The 15,300-nt window shown below is 38.6% G+C and overlaps 1 protein-coding gene across 4 annotated transcripts in view; it reads right to left on the bottom strand.

The window, feature by feature from the left end:
- Positions 1-3,713: 3,713 nt before the first annotated feature.
- The window catches only part of GPALPP1 (GPALPP motifs containing 1), a 34,115-nt gene continuing 22,528 nt past the window's right edge, over positions 3,714-15,300 (bottom strand). For 2 of the 4 annotated variants that reach the window (XM_069602216.1, XM_069602218.1), the window contains exons 8-9: positions 9,212-9,430; positions 5,583-8,595 (exon numbers count right to left, since the gene is read on the bottom strand). In XM_069602216.1, the coding sequence (XP_069458317.1) occupies positions 9,212-9,430 (219 nt within the window). In that variant the 3' untranslated portion in view covers positions 5,583-8,595. Of the gene's footprint in view, positions 4,236-4,400; positions 4,583-5,582; positions 8,596-9,211; positions 9,431-15,300 lie in introns of those variants that run through there. The other 2 variants (XR_011259578.1, XM_069602217.1) reach the window with 2 other exon arrangements.

Below are 15,300 nucleotides of genomic sequence, written 5' to 3'. Positions count from 1 at the left end.
TTCTGCCTGCTACCTCTCCCCTCCCCATCATCACTATTCATCTATTTGGCTTAGTTGCTCCGCAGCATGTGGGATCCTAGTCCCCTGACCAGGGATCAAACTTGCATTCCCCACATTGCAAGATGGATTCTTGGCCACTGGACCACCAGGGAAGGCCTGTTGTCTGTCCTTTGAATCATGCGGCTCAGTGACCACAGCATGACAGCAATCTGACATTTTTGATTCTAGAAATCTTAATGTGCCATCTTTGGACCAAACCAAACTCTGAAGTGCGTTAGAATTGCTTGGAAAGCTTGTCAGAAATAGATGCCTGAGCTCCAACCAAAATCTCTGATGCTGCTGCTAAGGCATCTATATTTTTAATAAGCTCTCAGGGGATTCTGATGAACGCTGAAGCTTCAAACACACGGACCCAGAGGTTTTTGTTGTCTAAATTGGTCCACATCATGCTTGTTCAACTACCACCCCTCAATCCCCTAAATGTAGGTATTACTCAGTTCTGATATATGCTGAACTGAAGATGCAGTCCTTCTGGGTATTGAGACACACTAATTAACAAGAATATAAATGTGATTTTTTTTTTTAAAAAGCTCTTTATGATTAGCTGGTAAAAGGAAATTCTCTGAACCCATCTTTTCACATTATTATCTTAGAAGCACCACCGTATAACGAGTGGGTCAACTAACATAAGCTGATGGGGTTGAATCCTCATCTTGTCTTTATTGACACATTTGACCGGCAAACATTTTTAACTCTAAGAGTCTCATTTTCCAACTATGACAATTTTATTACCAGTGTATAAGGCTGTTGGAAAGAAAAAAAGACTAATTTAAAAGACCATAAAATATCTAGCTAACTTGAAGACTGAAAAATGGCCACAATTTCTAGATTGATTTTTTTGGGCCGATTTCATAGAACCTGCTGTCCGAAGTAGCAAGCTCAGGTTAATGAATTGCTTTCTTAGAGTGTGATGTGTAAGGCTGAGGTATTAGAGTATTATGTATTCTTAGGGGAGCAAGACATGTTGCTTTTAGCCATTACTCAAAAAGATAAAAATCATCTTAAGTTATATACATTGGCAGCTCCATTTCTCCTTTTGTGTCCAGTGATAAAAGGAACAAGTTAATTTTTATCTCAGAGGGCTGATTATATAAAGGGAAAATTTTAGTTCTAAATACCTGATCATAAGACCTGATCAGCCAACATTAACCCATCCTGAGGAAACCCAATGGAAATTCTATAAAAGGCTGCACAGTGGAAAGGAGGTGATTACAGAGACTTGAAAATGAGCTTCAGAATGCTTTCCAATATTCTAGCATAGGTTCTTGACATTTTTCAGGCTTAAAGTAATCATGTACCTTTGCTGGTTGCCATTCTTTTATCTATAGCTATCTTTTATTAGCAAAGCAGAAATTGATAGCTAAATGAAACCTGGCTAGCTTAGTTAAAATAATACTTAAGTTGCCAAAGCAGTTCCCTAAGACCTCAGAGTACTTCAGTAACATTCACTGATTAATTTCTCTGAGGAAAATAGTCACAAGGCACCCACTCTGAATTTCATCTTTAGCATCCTGCTGAGCCCACTTACCCTCTCAACGTTCTGTACTTCCAGGGTGTTCAGTGATCTCCTGGGCCCCAGGCAGCCAAGGACAGAGATCTTATAACCTAACTATTGCTCCCAGGGACCTTCTCATTTTCAAAGGGGCCCAAGAGAACACAAAGTCTAATGAAGCTGAATTCCCATTGATAGTATAATCTTAAACCCTGCAGCAGCTGGCTGGTAAAGATATTTGAAGAATGAAAATGTTTAAGCATCAATTTATTCAGTCGAAATGATATTCCACTCTTCATAATGCAAGTATTATCAGTACTGGTGATTATAGCCATGTAACATAAAATGATTATGTTTTAAATAATATTTAATATAGGAAAGTGACTGTTATCAGGGAGAGGGGAAGGTTTACAGGGACATACATAATAAGTGGAGTGATTCTCAAACTTGACAAAGAATCATTAGAGATAATTGTTGAAAATGGAGACTTCCGACTCTAACCTCAGGTTCCCCTTCAGTAAAGGTGGCTTTGGGAATCTGCATTTAAACAAGCTCCCTAGGTGACTCTGATGGAGGTGGTTCAAGGATTACAAATTAAGGCACAGATCTAACTGTGTTCTCCAGTGCTTAAATGAAAACATTCTGTCATGTCCTGGAATTCTAAAGATTAATTACTATCAACTGATATCTGTTGAATTAATCTGGTGCTATTTAGCTCTTAAAAAGGATGCATATAATCCTCAATAATTAGGCCTAAGAGGAGGAAAGGAGCAATAATTTATAACAAATTCTGAGAAAACAAAAACAAAAATCCCAGACAGCTCTATTTAAATAATGGCAATTTTGGTAATATAGGCAGGCAGGAGTTCAATGGACTAATATTCTGATAACTGATGACAGTTATTAGTGGAGTTTCATACAGGTTTTCTCAGACCATACAGAGCAAGGTCTTAAACTCACCATATAGAGTAAGAGTCTAATGGATGAACTCAGACATGTTTATAGAGAATTCTCGAAGGCCAGTAAGGTAGACGTTTGGTGTCAGGATCCATCAGGCCAACTTCTATGTGATGTTTATGGCGTGACCAAGAGCCACACTCTTCTGTAAGGCTCCATTTAGCTTCTAAAATCGGGGTTAAGTGCAGTTCCCCGGACTTCCTAGTATCTACTGACTCAGGGACCAATCCTGATTATATTTCTCACTGTACACCACCACACTAGTGCGATTCTTCAAACACCACGGAACTAATGCTTCAGGGTTTTGGCATGTGTGGTCAGGCTGTAAGCAGCTTTAGATAGGAAAGAGCTCTCTGCAGAAGGCCTTTTTTGTCTGGTCACTAACCTTAAACCAAGCACCCCTATGCTCTGCTCATCTCTGGCCCTAGCACATCTTTCAAATCTTTTGATCACACAATACCCTGCCTAACCTGTTCTTCCCATAGGTCAAAGAAGTAGAAACGAAAACTAAGTAATTAACAAGATGACCTGATCTCTTCCCTAGCTTCCCGTTCAGTAATCTCATGAACCAACTGGGTGAACAAGATACCATCAACAAGCCTGCGCACAGTCTGTATGCAGTGGGGGATGGCAACAACTCTGACTCCCAATCTCAATGATCAACTGAGGTTACTTCCCTTTTTCCTCTTAAAAACTTTCACGACTGAGTAGAATATTCAGAGGTGGTTTTAGAGGGGCACTGATTCCACTGTCTGCTCAGGTCACCAGCATTCTGATTAAAAGCAACTTTCCTGAGTATTTATTTTTATACTGATGAGCAGCCAGACTTGATTTAGTAACAGGTCATTTTTTGAACTGCTAGCTTGAAAAGACCCTGATGCTGGGAAAGATTGAAGCCAGGAGGAGAAGGGGATGACAGAGGATAAGATGGTTGGATGGCATCATCGACATTATGGACGGGAGTTTGGGTAAACTCCAGGAGCTGGTGATGGACAGGGAGGCCTGGCGTGCTGTGGTCCATGAGATCACAGAGAGTAGGACACAACTGAGTGACTGAACTGAACTGAGCTTGTCATTTTTTAGGTTTCAGCTTAAATAACATCTCTTCAGACTTTCCTTCTCTCTTTCCTCAGGTAGGATTTTCATCCTCAGTTACCTGTTGGGAGTGCCCCACGCCGTTTTCTTTATAACACTTACTACAGTATGTGACTCCCCCCACCCAGTTTTATTGAGTAGTTGACATACATCACCATGAGTTTATGGTGGACAGCACGATGCTTTGATTTACATATTGTGAAATGACACAATAGGATCGGCTAACACCCATCTTCTCATATAGGCACAATAACATGAAAACAAGGATTCTCCTTGTGAAGATAACGTTTAGGATTTACTCTCTTTGCTTTCCTATCTACCACACAGCAGTTATTAGCAATTGGCACTTGTCATCCACCTCTACAAAGACCAGATCAGGTGCTGCTGCAGCTGCTGACCTTCAACACCCCCTGGAAGCTCAGGGTGAAGCGCAGAAATGAGGCACTCTGTGCTCTGGGGAAAACCGGCAGAACAGGTCTTCAGATAGTTATTTTCAGGAGCTGGTTTTATGAACCCAATTCTTGTATCTCCTCATATCTAGAAAAGCACAAGAATACTTCATGGTTTTTTCCTTCATCCTCCACTGCTGCTCAGGACTGGAAGGAACCTTCATGAGACTTGCAGAAGCCTGCTGCAAAAATACATGCTTTAGTTGCATGTACTCCCCCATCACCCAAATCACCTACATACTGACCTTCCCCCTACCTTACTGGAGCAGTTTCTCAGAGCTATCTGAAACACTGTCTCCCGGGCTATAGTCCTCATATTGCCTCAAATAAAACTTAACTCAAAACTCTCATGTTATGCTTTATTTTTTTAAGTCAATATCATCATGGGCACTTACTTTTTAAATGACATCTTCTGCTCTCCCACTTATCACGACGCAGGGAATCTGGGTTACGTACCTGTGAACACTCTGTAGTGACTAGCACAGAACCTCCTTTCATGGACAAGGGTTCACCACTTTGTTCTTAGCACCTAGAATACACCCGGGTATTTAACAAATGTTTACTGCATGAACAAGTGCAATATTTCCTCAAGAAATACTTACTATAGGAAAATGATCTGAAAACTCAAAGGCTCTCTTTCCTTGATACTCTATGTCCAGATTCCTATCATTTAATGCTTTGCTTTTGTATTGCCAAGTATCTCCTCTGGTCACTTCCCCAGTTAAGGAAGAGAGAAATCCTGAGTCCTGTCTCCCTAGAAGTTTAGTTTCTGACACTATGTAATACAAAATTAGAACTTAAAAACAAAAAGCTCATTTCTCCCTGGGATTATAAAAGAATATATGGTTTCTGAAAGAATTTGAAACTAGAAAAGGCAAACAAAACAAAACAAAACCCCCCTGAAAACAAAAAGCAAAACCCACAGAATCTCATAATCAACCAACCCAGGAAAAACCCACAACTGTCATATAATCTTCCAATATGCAGAACCATGAAATATTGGCTACAAAGCTAGTGTTAGCCCCTCTTGAGCCATGGTGCTCTTAAGAGCATTTCCAAATTGTCTATCTTAAGGAAATGGCAGCCCACTCCAGTGTTCTTGCCTGGAGAATCCCACAGACAGAGGGGCCTGGTGGGTTGCCGTCTATTGGGTCGCACAGAGTTGGACACGACTGAAGCGACTTAGAAATAAAAAATGTTTCAAATAAATAGTTAATTTTTTATTTAAGGCTGAGCTATGTGGCATGAGGAATATTATTTCCCCAATCAGGGCTCAAACCAATGCCCCTTGCATTGGGAGTATGAGTCTTAACCACTGAACTGCCAGGGAAGTCCCAAATAGTTAATATTTGCAGTTATATTGGGATAATGAAAATCTGGCAAGTGAGTTGGGTTGAAAGACTTTACCCCCACAATGATCTGACTGGTTAGAATAAATCTTTACAGGACATTCTTTTCAAAAACATTGCCTGCTTCAGATAAGCTAATTAACATTAACAAATAAAGCAAAAATAAAAGGCCACAACTTCTCAGATATAGATGCATCTTTATTCATACATAAAAAATAACACCTCAGAAATTCTTCTTTTCTAAAAAGTCTTTTAATCATAAAATCAAAATGAAAAGATTGAAAGACAGGGTATAGCTTTTTAATTTTGCACACACTATAGTCACAGTAAATATTTAAGCTTCAAAAAAATATACCTCTCTAATAACAGGAAATGCATGACCTTCCGGAACTGTAGACTAAACTTACATGATGGTTTCAGAAGTCAAACTAAAAAAAAAAAAATTAACATTCTCAAGTAGAAGACTTGGCATTGCTGTTATATGGGTGACTCTCTCTAGCTACTTCCCCCATGTTGATTCCTCCTCTTAGGTATGCAACTCAAGAGAGAATTTCCTTTCCCTAATACCTATCACAGCTGTGGAAAACAGGGGAAGTGAAGTGATACGGGCTCCTGTAAATAGTCTAAAAACTATCTCCCATGATCATATGTTTCTAAGCAATAATGTTAACATTATCCACCCTATATAAGAGACAAAAAGTACCAAGATGTTTCAGGATCAAATAATTTATATATAATGACTGATGATCTCTTCTGGAGTATGCAGCATGTAGGCCTTGGTACCATGTAAAGTTCAACCTTATTTCTAAAAAAATGTCATTATTTCAATGAACCATAAAACGTTCAAGAGACAAATGTCAAGAAGCTGCTACACCTGAACAAGATAAAAACTTCTTAGCAAAACTGTAGCTTTTCTTTTTCTTTGGGCATAGGGATTAATTTATGATATTTTTCCCAATACAAAAAAATGTTATCTGATCAGACAACTTTATTATGGGTGTAGCTACCACCTCTCACCTTTTGTTTCCTCTGCCAATTCCCCCTATTGCTAGAGCCATTGATTTACCGGTAATGTTGGTATTATTTGAAGCATCAAAATCTGAGATGACAATTTAGAGGGTTGAACAAAAATCGTATAATTTCAGGGACAATGAACTTAAAACATCACCTTCACCAAACAGTAAAAAATGTTAAAAGTGTCTGCTTCACTCTTTGAACTTGAGTTGTTCTTTTTTCTTCTTTATTTTTAGGTTTCAAAAAAGGTCACAGTTCTACAAAATTGGGCCAAGAAGTAAAGAAAATTTAAAAGTTCTTAGAAAATGTCAACAATCCCAATTTCCTGCCAGGTGGAGCACAGACCTGATTTTTCAGGCCTTCGGCAGCTTTGAAGCGGGGAGGAGGTGAAATGAAGGCCACTTTCCCATCCTGTGCAAACAGCTGTTTTGTTCTTTTATTGTCAGCGTTGTTATATTGGGTTTAGTGTCTCCACAGGGCAAAAAACCTCTGGTTTGGCCTCACATTTTGTAAAACTGTCCTCAGGGTGGCGTGAAATAGCATTAGACCTGCGCTACCAGTGATGTGGTCACTCGTGGAAAGTATCAGTATTTTCTCCCTGTTGATGAGGTTACAGACATTCCAAGCATGATGGGAGAAACAGTAAATACATACTATAGGAATATCCCTCTCTAGTTTACAGTGAGGAAAGCAAAGCAAAAATAAGTATTCAAAGACCACATTTTTATCTTAAAAATGCCAAAAGCTTCTCAAAAAATATATATATTAGGAATTTACATGAGGATGAGGAACTAGAAAACATCTCATCAGAAGAAAAAAAATTATAACAAAATCAGTGGAAGTAATAGATACTCTTCTGCAGAGTTTTGTGTTCAGAAAATATCACCCACTAAAAATGACATCTTCAATCAAAAGGCAGCTCTGTTCAATTCTGCTTAGACTAGGAACCTTTCCAATTTGCACAGGAGAAAAAAATTCATCTTTTAAACAGTAATACTCCTGAGTGGGTTACTCTTATGGAAGGTATCATTGTATTTCTATAGTCTAAGAAGTCTACGAAGAGAAATCTGGCCCCTAATCTGACTGAATAATTTACTCAATTTTCATGAAGCCTCAATGAATGAACTAGGACTCAGAATCTTTCCCCATTAAAACTATGTGCTTCATCAAAACTAGAACACAGAACTAGCAGAACAATTGGGATTAATCTGTAAGAAAGTGTAACTTCCATAATTTGAATTTAGGCCTAATTGTTGAGAATTTCCTGTTTAACATCTTCAGAGGCAGTGCTTGAAGCATCACAGACTTACCATCCTCCATCACGGTGGCTTTAATTACTTAATATGAGTTTGATTTTTTTTTAAAGTTATTCATGGTTGATTGCAAAGATCTGTCCACAATGAATTAGCTAAAACATGTTACATATAAAAATGGGCCAAGTCAGATCATCCCAAAGCAGTTTAAAGACTTACAAAGCTTTGGTGAAGAACACAGAGCCCAGGTCTCAGACTGACCTCTGAAGGCATCCTCTAGGATTACTTACTAAGGTTGGAAAAATCAAAATGGTTTTCCCTTAGCACATGAAATAATGCACAGGTCCCTCTTTGTGACACCAACCAACCAACCAACCAAAAAACCCAAACCACAAAGAAAAAGCTCTGGTAGCCCAAATAAGCAAACTGCTAACAAAACAGAAAAAACCTTCACACCCTCTGTTTTCAAGTAAATGTTGTCTGTTCACTGACTGCAGTTTAGAGGGAAACCAAAACAGCTTCACATTCACGGATTCACTGGGAGGATCCCGCTCAGTCTCTCAGAGGCTGGTGATATCTGATGGTGGGTTCGGGCTGTGGGAGAGACGCCCTGGATCGGCCTGAGCAGATCTTATGGAGCACTTGTGAGGGCGGGTGGGAGGATCCTAAAAATGATTATTTGAAGAAAAGCCCACACGTCCTCAGAAGCCAAAGACACATAAATAAAATTCTCCTCTAAAAAGACACACCAATTTTATGTTTTCACTTGATTTTAAAGGATGCACAGAACAAGGTAAATCTTTTTGGTTTTTTTAGACTAAAGTCATCCTCTAATTTTAAGAAACTCAAAAGAAAGGAATAAAGGTGGACAGACAGAAAAAAAAAGAGTATTCTTCAACTCTTCTTCATTGCACAGGGAAATCCCCCTGAAGTAAGAATAAGAAAATTCAGTAAGTCGGAAAATAATTCTCATCTGAACAGTATTTTCCCTTAAAGCCACACTTTAATACTGATGTAGGTTTCATCCAATTAAAAATCACAAAGATTTTAAGACGCAACCTTAGCTTTTATGCAATCACCATTATGAACCCTTGTCAGTTTGGGCTATGTATGAGTGATGTAATGGCTTAACTTGCACAGAATCTTTCAAAAGCAATGAACACCTTCTGTGATCTTATTTAATAACATAAGAAAATTGCTAAGAAACCTCATTCTTTAATAAAGCATGCATATTTACTCAAGCTTCAAATCACACTTTTCTTTGCTGCTTCTCACAAATGAAAAGCTTTTATTTCAGCATTCTGAATAGTAATGCCCTGTTAGTTATTATCAGGACAAGTCTACTTTCCCAGGATAACATATTTTTTATTCCACAAGGCTGCATTTTCAAAATTCACACTCATTTAGAAAAAAAAAAACTGTAGGTTTATAATCTACTTTATTATAAAAGGAAATCAATTTTTACAGTTATAGGTAACAGTATTTAGAAAAAAAGTTCAAAATTTATCAATATGAAAATACACCTTACTGATAGATACTTACTTATAAAAACATATTGCCTTTGCCATGTGAAAACCTGCTGTTTAGTTCTCTAGATTTCTTTATCAAGGCTTTTTTCTGAGCTTCATCAAACCGATGAACTTTGAGATCTGTATCACGGTCAAATGGTATTCTCTCTTGGGGCTTATTTTTATCTTCAGCAGCCTTATTCTTTAATTTTTTATGATGAATGTCCATAAGAGATTCTGACCTTTTTGATTCCTGGGGAGAGCAAGATGGCAGAAATAAAAATCTTAGTTTGGATATGTCATTGGCAGAATATAATAATCATGAAATAAAAGAATGATTAGTAATGGTAAACATTAAGAAAGGCTATTTACAAACCCCAATTGTTTTTCTTATTTTTTAAAAAAAATTTTATTACTTTTATTTATTTGGCTGTGCTGGGTATTAGTTGCGGCATGTGGGATCTAGTTCCCTGATCAGGGATTGAAGCCAGGCCCCCTGCATTGGGAGCACAGAGTCTTAGCCCCGGGACCACCAGGGAAGTCCCCTTCTTGTTTTTAATACTTAAAAAAATTATTTTTGGCTGTGCTGGGTCTTCTTCACTGCACGAGGACTTTCTCTAGTTACAGCAGGCGGGGGCCACTCCTGACGTGCAGTGTGAGGGCTTCTGAAGTGGCCTCTCCTGCGGCAGGGCGTGGGCTCCAGCATACGGGCTTCAGGAGCTGCAGCTCTCGGGCTCTAGAGCATGCGTTCAGCAGCTGTGGTGCACAGGCTCAGCTGCTCTGCGCCATGCAGCATCTTCCTGGGCCAAGGACTGAACCCATGTCCCCTGCATTGGCAGGTGGATTCTTAACCTCGGGACCACCAGGGAAATCCCTCAGTGGTTTTTCTAAATCCAAGACAGCATCTCTGAAGAAAATATGTATCAGAGGCAAATTCAATTCAACCAAAATAAAGGGATCTATGAACTCATGCCACATGATCAAAAAAGGACAAGATGGACATGAAACTAATGTTTAAATAACCATCATGCAAAGCATCGTATGACGAGTCAGTGTGAATGGGCGAGAAAGGAGCAATTACTTTCTCTCTTGGGAGTCTGATTAAAGCTTCATGGATGCGCTGGTCCATGAAGCCTCTGTAGGTAGAAAGGAAAAGACAGGCATCGCCAGGTTGAAGCGAAAGCACACTCAAAGCAGAAAATCAACAGCACAGAGATGACAAAGCCCAAGGCTGGTGCAGGTAAAGTGCATGGTCCTGGCATAGACTGTGTGCCAAGAGAGCTTCTGTCCCTTTCAGCCTTCCTTATCGCCCTCATTTTCTTTCTTTTCAGCTGGGGAACGTGCTCACATTCTATTTTTTTTAAAAAATTGAAGTATAGGTGATTTATAGTATGACATTAGTTTCACATTTTCAAATATATCTAGGAGGATGAGGTTTGAGCAGAGGCAACTGGTTTTATAAATTAGAGATTCATCACAGACCTTTTGGTATTAGTTAAAGGACAAGATAGAATAGCCCTGGATTGGAGGAGCAGGCTGTGAGATGTGGGAGTAGGTGCAGGCAGTACAGACCAGCTGTGTGTGTGTGTGTGTGTGTGTGTGTGTGTGATGCGGGAGTAGGTGCAGGCAGTACAGACCAGCTGTGTGTGTGTGTGTGTGTGTGTGTGTGTGATGCGGGAGTAGGTGCAGGCAGTACAGACCAGCTGTGTGTGTGTGTGTGTGTGTCTGTGTGTGTGTGTCAGATGTGAGAGTAGGTGCAGGCAGTACAGACCAGCTCTGTGTGTGTGTGTGTGTGTGTGTGTGTGTGTGTGTGTGATGCAGGAGTAGGTGCAGGCAGTACAGACCAGGGTACTGAAGGCATGGGGAATTTCAACGTTCTCTACCCATGATTCTCAGCTTCTTCATGTAGCCTCACTTAAAACGGACTCGCCTGATAATGCATCTTGTGAGGCTGCCTACCCTTTTATTACAGCCCTTTTCCATTTAATGAAGGAGAGGCCTTTCAGAATCTTATTAGCGAACACTGTCTTGGGGAGCAAGGCTCCAGAGCATCAATAAGAAACCCTGCAACACTGGTATGAACAAAACTTCTAATCAAGGAACCGTAAACCCAGGAGGCTTTGTGCTATTTTGTGTGACAAACATAATTTCTCTTAAAGAGTGTAATATCCTTTTGGAACGGTATTTCTGCTGCTGTTGGAATGTTTCTGAATTCAGACACATTGCAGAATGGGACAACGAAAGATAGGGCAAGTTTTGCTTAACAACCACCTCTCTTCCAGACCCTGTCTCCTGTCAGAGAATGTATTTGAGAGCAAAGACATGAAGAGAACTCAGTGAAAGCAAAATAACTGGTAAGAAATGCTGAAGGCGGCAGCATCTTATTTCATTAGAAGACAAATTCACGGCACCTACCCACCTACGGTACAATTCAGGAGTGCCATAGAAATGATCATCATCATATTTATTTGAACAGAGAAATGAAGTCAGACTTTTTCACAGAAAGTCAGCCTCACTTGTCTGATTTGACAATGAGATCTGACTTTGTCAACTAGGTTATGTGGTTATTTCCTATAAACTTAGCTCTAGCTGGATGCTGTAATAGTTAAGTATTTATTTAAATTAGCACTATTTCCAACTTCTCAATCCCTCTCATTTCATACATTGGTCATTTCATACATCTTTAGGAAACAAATTGATTTGCAAGTTAAGTGCTTTCTAAGTCTTTATTTTTAATGAAATTGGAGGTAAAAAGAATCAAATATTGCTAAGAAAAAATAACCTATCAATACACATAGCATGGAGAAACAGTTAAGAACATAAGCGTGGAATTTGGAAAAATCAGAGTAGCAATGATGGTGCTAACATTTTCAACACTTGTTGATCACAGGCAAGTAATTTATGCCTAAGTTTCTCAGCTGTAAAATAATAAATCCTAGTAGCAATAATGTCCAAATATTTGGATGAGGTAGGAGTTAGGCCATCTAAAGAATACAAAGGATTTAGTACCGTATTGGGGTACGTAAGAATCAGTCAATAAATGTTAAGTATTCAATTTACTGAGCATTTACTATACTGTAATCTGGACAACATCTAAATTTATAATCAATATAAATTAAATGTTATTATTGCCATTATGCGGATTTGGAAAGAGACTGAGGAAGTCAGGGCACTACAGTCCTTCCTATCCCTGTTCGACCCGCCCTTCAGTATCCAGTAGAGGGCAATGCTGCCAGCTTGTACCCTTTGGAAAAAGATGGAAACAGCCCTCAGCTGAGAAGTTACTAAATGTCAAGCTGTTCTAATTGCAAAAGGAAAAAAAGGGACTGATGTGAAAAACAAAATCAAAGTTGAGACAGACTGAAAGTACAGATATCATTAATAATAATTTTTTGTTAATAGATCATTCTGAGGTTTAAGTAAATAAATAGAAAGTGTTTAAAGAACTGAATGACATCATGATAATGAACCGTGTTCCATTCTTACCCACTGCTGTATGTGAACATGGTTCCCTAACTCTTAACCATAGACTCTTAACTGCACAAATGAACAAACTAAAGAACATATTTGATGTTGAAATCTGTCTTATTCTAGCAGTGAGTAACATTCATCAAAAGACCAGAAAGTAACTGGAGAAAAGGTCTTTCATTAAGATACTAAGTTTACATTTGTACTTTTGACATTTAATAATTATAAAAATCTGAGATATGTTTATATTGTTTGATCAACTGAATTTACAACTTAATCCAAAAGGAAAGGAAAGTGTAAACATTTAGACTTTAGATACAGGAAATTAAAACCTTTTGGTTTCAGGTTATGTGCATAGATTTGCTGAAGTGAAATATGACTTATCGAGTATAATCATAAAAGACTTTCAAGCGTAAAAGTGAATTCCATTAAGATAAAATTTGTGGCATAAGAAAAATGAAATTATGTATTCAAGGAGAAAAAAGGATGAAATAAAATTTCCAACTGTTAAGGAAGAGCTTGTTCATACATATTTTTAAAGGATAATAATAGATAATAAGTTTCTAAGGCATTTGGATTCCATTTGAAACACTGAAAAGAATAATAAAACAAGCTATAAATTGTATCTCTGCAAACTATTGAAACTTATAATGACATCCAAACTATTTTTGGATGTCCAGGAGAAGTTTTCTGAGGGGACAATACTCAGTAAATACTGAGTAAAAATACTTGAAAGGCCATCTCTCTCCACCCTTGACTGGTTGAAAAGAACAACAGATTCCTGAGCCCCATGACAGATCCAGTGAATCAAAACTGCCACCGTGGATCTCAGGAACCTGTGCTGTGAAAATCCACCAGGTTCTCACACAGGTGTCCCGTAAAAACAGATGCTTCTGTCTGGTAGTTCGGTATTAACAGAGGGGAAAAGAGAATGGAAAGCGCAGGAGTAGGGTTAATCTGAGGATGGAGAACTATAATGGAGAATAAATATAATTATATGTGTACATATAAATGTAAAATATTTATGCTGTAAATTTAATCTTTTAGTGCAATTTCCCCACATTTTCCCTGCCTTCTTCCACTAATGAGATAATAATTCACTAATGAGACAATAAGGATGAAGGCAGACAGGCTATCAAGAGTTGGATGGGAAAGGCTGAAGGTTTAAGAAAGAGCTGGAGGGAACAGACAGCAGAATTTGGAGAAACTGTGAGGAGAGCTAGAAGTCCTGCTGGTACTTCCTAGAGCTGGTGCTGAGGAAAGCAGTGCTGAGTTTCGCTGATGGGCGAAAGCGCAGAAGGCAACAAAAAGTGAACACAGATGGAGAAAGAAAAATGGTCAGCTTCCACTGACTGATCCCCCGAAGTAGTAAACTGAACACCAAGAAAGACAGAGGAATACATTAAGCCGCTAGACTATTACAGTCAGTTCACACAATTCAAGTGGACCGTTGTTATGATAAAAGAAATGAGCTGTGATATCAGTTTGTTTCAGGTGCGCTGTCTACCTGGTTTAGCACATTTGCACACTGTGACTGGCACAGAGGACCGAACTTATAAGGAAGTAATAAAAACATCTAGAAGCAGTTAGTTCGCAGGAAATCACACCAAAAGCCAACTCATGTGAGATCAATTTGCTAAACGACCAGTTGGTTGATTTGCCAAACTTAATTTAACAAAACGTGTATGTTTTATACTAATTCGTAAAAAGCTAGGGCAATTAATTTTGAATGTGACAGTTTCTCAGAAGCTTTAGAAAATTCATGCTAAGACTCTAATTGTTTGGTTTTTCTTTTGCCTTCCTGTGCTTAGTCGCTCAGTGATGTCCGACCCTTGCCTTCATGGTCATATTTTATAAAGATTGTTCAATTTATCAATACGAGGAGGTGGTTCAGTCTGAAAACGATATTAATATTTCGAAAAGTAGGTCTCATAAGTAACCAAAATTTCACGATAAGACTCAAACCCTAATTTTTTGGAAGCATTTTAAAGTAAACTGCAGGCATCATTACATGTTCTGTACTTGTTTACACTGTTTTCTTTTAAAGTAACTTACATAGAATGAAACGTGCAAATCTTAACACTGCATCCACTGAGCTTTGCAACTTGAACTCCTAGCAATATGTGGGACGTATTTCCATCACTGCAGAAGCTCTGCCTGTTCCTTTCTCGTCCATCTCCACACTCCCGCTCCAACAACAACTATTCTGATTTTTTTCTACCACAGACACATTTTGCTTTTGTGGGGCTTCATATAAATGGAATCATACAGTGGTACATGTGTATGAAATCTCGGGTATGACTCCCTGCATTGAGATTAATCCACAATGTTGCATGTATTTGTAATTTGCTCCTTTTTATTGCCAAGTATTTCATCATATATACACTCCCCCTCGCTCCCCTGCTTACTGATAGATACCTGGGCTTGTCAAAGAAATTAGCTGTTATGAATAAAGTTCCTATGAAGATTCCTACAGAAGTCTTTTTAAGGCGATTGTGAGTGAAGCACTCTCAAATCTGTGAATACTTTGTTAACTATATTTTTAATGCTTATAGAACTTTTCATAAACTAATGCACTGGGAACAGAAGGTAATTTTCCTAAACACCTGAATACCTTTCAGGAGCTGAAGGATTCAGTGGTTTATTTATTCTTTG

Source organism: Ovis canadensis, chromosome 10, assembly GCF_042477335.2.
Source record: "Ovis canadensis isolate MfBH-ARS-UI-01 breed Bighorn chromosome 10, ARS-UI_OviCan_v2, whole genome shotgun sequence".
Taxonomy (NCBI): domain Eukaryota; kingdom Metazoa; phylum Chordata; class Mammalia; order Artiodactyla; family Bovidae; genus Ovis; species Ovis canadensis.
This window is presented reverse-complemented; position numbering and strand designations above follow the sequence as displayed.